This window comes from Pseudorasbora parva, chromosome 10, assembly GCF_024679245.1.
Source record: "Pseudorasbora parva isolate DD20220531a chromosome 10, ASM2467924v1, whole genome shotgun sequence".
NCBI classification, from domain to species: Eukaryota; Metazoa; Chordata; class Actinopteri; order Cypriniformes; family Gobionidae; genus Pseudorasbora; species Pseudorasbora parva.
In genome coordinates this window covers 26,122,150-26,128,149 of record NC_090181.1, presented here as the reverse complement: position 1 = coordinate 26,128,149, position 6,000 = coordinate 26,122,150, and the positions used below count along the sequence as shown (strand labels likewise).

The 6,000-nt window shown below is 37.8% G+C and overlaps 1 protein-coding gene across 2 annotated transcripts in view; it reads left to right on the top strand.

Annotated features, from left to right (window-relative positions):
- Positions 1 to 1,334: 1,334 nt before the first annotated feature.
- The window catches only part of rgs7a (regulator of G protein signaling 7a), a 94,548-nt gene continuing 89,882 nt past the window's right edge, over positions 1,335 to 6,000 (top strand). The window contains exons 1-2 of one of the 2 annotated variants that reach the window (XM_067455687.1): positions 1,335 to 1,501; positions 2,187 to 2,311. In XM_067455687.1, the coding sequence (XP_067311788.1) occupies positions 2,234 to 2,311 (78 nt within the window). In that variant the 5' untranslated portion in view covers positions 1,335 to 1,501; positions 2,187 to 2,233. The remainder of the gene's footprint in view (positions 1,502 to 2,186; positions 2,312 to 6,000) is intronic. The other variant, XM_067455688.1, reaches the window with a different exon arrangement.

The following is a 6,000-nucleotide window of genomic DNA, read 5'->3' as shown; positions in this document are numbered from 1 at the left end:
AACCACACAAATGTCATTAGTTGACCTCAGACAGCAGTGTAAAATAAAAAAAGCCAGTTCATGACACCTTTAAGGAAATGTGTTTTGTCTTGTCTCGAAGTATGATAGAGATATTGTAAAAGCAGTCAATGGGTCACTTTGCACAACCAATGCTACATTATGTTGTATTAGGCTACTATAGATGTTAAGAAAATACTGTAGTGGCTTTTTTTGCCATGCAGTGTTAGGAGTAAATTACATTTCTAGGGGCCTTTTACCCTGAGGGACATGAGTGTAACCTCATGTTACACAATATGAGAACAATATATGATGGGCTCATTCTTAGGGCCAGTCCATCTCAAGAGGTTCAGTGAAGTTTTTGTGTTTGTGTGTGTGTGTGTGTGTGTGTGTGTGTGTGTGTGTGTGTGTGTGTGTGTGTGTGTGTGTGTGTTTACCACTATGCATTGCATTGAAAGGCCACCAACAACACCCCTTTGGTTTAACTACAGATGCTATCTTTGTGTCATGGACCCTTGACATTTTTTGGGTTATACAGAATCTGCAGTAGTTATTTCAGCTCAAGATGGTCCTGGTTCTTAAAAAAGTGCACACTACAAGGTACACAATATATGTGCACTATTTTACTGAAGGTATGCTGGTTCCAAAAACAAGTCTGGGAGATAGTTCATCCAACCCAGAGTATGTTCACGGTTAACACACGAGACATTCTCAACAAAGCGAAGAATCAACAAGTCTCCATATCTTTTAGAAAGCCACACTGCTTTCTTTTTCTTTTGTTTAATGACTATTTACATACTAGGCTACTTAGTGCATACCTATGGTGGTTGTGCAATAATCTTTATGTGAATAAGAACTATATTGTGTGTTTGATGCTAATTATATTAAAAAGAAATACTGATTAAATTTAATACATACCCTAAAAGTTACCCTTAGCTTTTGGAACCGAAAGTTGAGGCTATCTGCTTACTTACCCTAGGTATGTCACATAACCTCCTTCTAGAACCCCCCCACCGCCCTGAGACAGACTCATTTCCATACAGACATTATCACTCGCCTAATAGCAGTCCTAAATTCACCTATTTTTGAAAAGATTAACAGTGAAAAATGACATATAAAACTGAATGGTTTAAATTTGTAATTCACATAGTTGAATGATTAATTTATATTATTGCTCTTATTATTATACAATTATTTAAAAGGCAATTTAAATATCTCTAATTATTTACAAAACAAAAATGCCAAATCCCACAAAGAAAAGCACTCCCTCTTTTTGTGTGGGCTCCAGGATTGGTTCAAGGTTGGATGCGCGTGCCCTTGTCGCTGGCGCGTGCCCCGTCCTTCAGCAGAATCCCTGCCTGCGCGCGAGAACGCGTCAGCATCAAGCAAAGGATCACTAATATTTCCAATGAATGATACGTCGTATACCTGACGAACTGCACGAGCTTGCTCCACTCTGGGATCGCGGATCCGCACATCAGGGGAGACGAGGCGTGTGTTTGAGGTGAGAGTGAACATAAGTGGTTCATTGTTTTTGTGCATTTTATCGGTGATGCCAGGTTTCCGAGGACTCGTGCAAGGGCTGCAGTTCCGCCTGAGGAGCTGTCTGTGGTTCTGAAAGAATCGCGTGTCTGTGCAAGACTGTGCATTTTTTGGTCAGACGAAAATATAGCGCCCTGCTCCATTTTCTGGCGGTCTGAAGCAAGATTTTAACACAGCGAATCTCGCTTGACACACCATAAAGCCTTCACATGCGTGACATACGGACGCAGCGCGAGGTAGAACAGTGTTCGCATTTAATTGGCTGTCCCACCGTTCCCACGAAACTGAGAAGTGTGTTTGATCTGTGATCTGCTGCCATCAGATTTTCAGCGTTTGCGTAGTAATCTGTTCAGTTTAACCTTGAGAAGAAAACCCTCAACCAAGAAGAGTCCGTGCGTGGTTTTAAGACAGCCAAATATGGTTGCAGTCCAAATGATATCGTGCAGTTTGGTTGCGTTGTAATAACAATTTACAAATGACACAATCAGGTGGGGTTCATCACAAATACATTGTCAACTGATCTATAGTTCTGCAATGTTGCAGTGTCATAACTAATTTGATTTCTATACAGTAATATATAATGCAAGGTTTGGTGTTTTAAGCAGCCAGGTGTGTCATTCTTTGTGTGCCTTGTTTCTCTCTATCAGGTGAATATATATCCCCTGGAGTGGCTGTTCTGCAGAGTTTTTGAACCATGGCAAAGAACAACAGCCTCCATCCAAATAGCAACGGAGAGACAGACGACTCCCCAAACATGCTGGTTTACAGAAAGGTAGGACTTTCAAATAAATGTTTTAATTGCTCTTGGTTCATTTATGAAAGTTATCGACTTTTTGACAGAACAGGTAGTATAACGAGCTTCGCTCTGAGCACAGGCTTGGGAAAAAGAGTGAGCTAGTTGTCACACTTTTTACTCAGGGTACGTTTATTATGGAAAGTCAGTTTCTGTATAGACTGAAATCTTGAGATCTTGGCTACAAAAATTATTAAACGAAAGCTATTAAAAAGTGTGCGCTTATGTGACAACATGCCCCTTACAGTGGGAATAGACTGTTAAATAGCATGCTAATTTAACAATATGCTATTTAGTGGCTTTACAGCAGTATGCAAACATAACATGGCAGCATACAAAAAGGCTACAACATTATTTTGGCGTATAAAAGTTTACAACATGAAAATAGTGAGTGCTGAGTGCTCCTAATACAATTCAACCTTAAAATATAGCTGACTCTTGTTTTAATGTACAGCAGTGTGGTTTTATTGCCCTAAATTGTATAACCAATTGTTATATATAAAATGTGAGGATATTAAAGTAAAGATAGAGCGTATGCATGTGACGTCACTGTCTTCCGGAGTGACTGCGGTTACGCCTACCGAGTAGCAAAAAGACTAAGCGGCAGCGTGAATGCTGTGAAAAACACACAAAACACATCTTAAACGGGAAAGAGCTTTGAAACTGACTGTACAGATTTGATAAGAAATCTGAGGTATATTTTTACAGACTGCCGAGAGCTGCAGACAAGAAGCAAATGGATCACTGCAATTCACAGAAACAACTGGACTCCAGGCAGCGAAACATGGATCTGCAGTTATTATTTTGGGTCAATATGTTACATTTTGGGGTAAAATCATACCCTATCCCTAGGTTTCACAGACAAGTGCTAGTCCCAGACTAAAGTGCATTGAGATCTTAAAATATGCCAGTGCCATTGTTTTGTCCCAAGATGCACCCCAGCAATGTTTATTATTATTATTTTTATTATTATTATTTTTTTATACCTAAGACACATTTATTAAATCTACTTAAATATTCAAACTGAACTAAATGCTAATCGTGGCTTAGTCTAAGCTCTGTCTGTGAAACTGGGCCTATATTCTGTATTGTTATATTGTATTGACAACTCATGAGTGGAATCTTTACCAGATATTCTACGTGATTGGTTGTTTTTAAATTATCACTGACAAAAACTATACATGCTTCATGGTTTGACGATATGAAAATATATATAACCATTATAAAAATGATTAAATCAGACTTGTATAAATTCATAAATTCAATGTCAATATCCACTGGATCTTTAGCCAGTTGTAAGGAACACTATATGAGTTTAAACTTTAGTTTAAACTTATCATTTGTTTTGCTTGCAGTTTCCCCTATTTAATCCAGTCATGCAGCCGCTCTTTTACCACTCGGCCGAGGGGGCGTATTCCTACGGGGGAAGTGACGTCAATGCATACCCTCAGTAGAAAACTTGTCTTTGCACAACTTCTACCATTGTGACTACTTCCTCTTGTGACTGACACTGTAGAGTGTTTTCTTGTGAAGCAACAGGGATGGAAAAGATGGTGGACATTGAAACTTTTTTTGACCGTTCTCGTTCACTTATCTGACCTTATGATCTTATTGTCCATCATTTTGATGATTGGTAATTTGCTCATCACAGCCAAAGTCATTTGTGTTGCTGATTGGGAACTGAAGTCTGTCATTGTGGCTGAGAGCCACTAATGTTTCCACTCGCCCTTTGGAGACTCAGAAAAGAAACATGAATTTTTCACAAAGCCATTATCACATAATTCAAAGACTTGTGTGGCAAATTACATTTTCAATCATGGTCAGTGGTGGTGTCATTAATTAGTAGCCTGCTTAAATGAGCGCTGGTGATGAATCAGGTATCTGAGTGCTTCCCTGTGATGAATTTATTAGTCTAGTTTTCAGGCTGACATTAGGAATGGACGATATATTTATGAATATCCACCTTTTTTCTGAGTAAATGATGAGCGCCGCCATGAGAAATTCCAACTTTTGTGTGGACTGGGTGCTGTGAAGTACCAGTCTCTATATTCAAAATAGGGTAAAAAGAGTATCTGAATTAACTAAACAGAAACTTTTTTAATATTACTAAAAATAAAAATGTGCACAAGGTTAAGCTGTGCTGCTGCTACATAATGGCAATAAACTGAAGAAATTCTTGGAAAGTAGTTTGTGTTTTGAGCACCAGCGAATCTGAAGAGACTGTCTATATTACAGCACCGCATGCCTTGGATTTTATGCTAGACTGGCAAGAGGAAATGAGCATGGCTTGCAGCACTTAAGTCAAAATACTCCCCAAAGAGCGTATATGTGCGCTCTAATCATTTTGAGGATAAAATCCCATAAACTTCATCCTGATCGGGAGCTGCATGTAGGATATGAGCGCTCATGTTTTCAGCACAGGCACAAGCTAACTTCGGACAGCTTTGTGTCATCTACACACTCATTAAACTTCGATGAGTGAGGCGCTGACAAAAGACAGTCACTGATAAACTGTAAAGTGATGGCACTGTGGAGCCTTGTGCATAATCATAGATTTAACATTACATCATCAGCTCGGAAATACGCAAATCTCACCAGAAACTCCTGAAATGTAAAGCATCGTTTCAGTACGAGTCGGGCAAGACTTCCGCGTTCAGGCTGATATTTGTAATGATTTTGCTTATCAATATCAATAATTTATATATATATATATATATATATATATATATATATATATATATATATATATATATATATATATATATATATATATATATATATATATATATATATGCAATCTTTTTTAAAGTGTCAAAAGCATCTCTGATCTAAATTTAGTTATGAATCAATTCAAATGGCCGGTTTCAATGAATCAATAACCCTGGATCAAGATTTGTGCAGAAAGATGATGTTTGCTGCATATGGTGTACATATGATATTTCATTAACAACGTTCGGGAGGATCACATTCAAATGATCTCTCCAATCAACTCATAATCAGCAAATATCACGTATTTAATCCTAATCCTATCAGCATGAGAAGCCTATATACACATTCAAATCAAAACGTATTCAGTCACCTTTCCTCACCTTCTCTCAACATTTTTCACATTATCACAGTTTGTTTACTATAGTTTAGAAAATGGTCAAACATTTTTGACAAGAACTCAGAGTTAAACTGTGTCAGAACAAATTCATACATCTTGATAATGTCAGATAACTTTGATAGAAAGATATGTAATGAATTACAATCAACCAATCAGCTGTCTGCTGTTAAATTTAAGTACACTATTAGATAATACCAATTTAGGTCAACTAGTGACCAGGCAATGCCTAATTTTGTTCAGTATGTGGTGTAAAAGGTTGCATTAGCAATTAAAGAGAAAACACTTAAGCAAAACATGGTCAGGTTAAAGTGTCGTAACATTTTTGGTCTCAAATCTTAAATCAATTTTCCTGGTAGTCCACTCTATGAAGAATTTTGGGGTATAATATGTCACAGTTTACCTTTATGTCTAGTTTTCAGCATCCCTCCACCACCCCAACTTCTCACTTTTGGCTTGTTCCTACCAAAACCAGGAATATGGGTTGGCCAAATACCAAGCTTGGAACCCTCTCCTTGGACAGCACACTAAATACGCATACGCATTTTTTCTATCAGACTTAGGC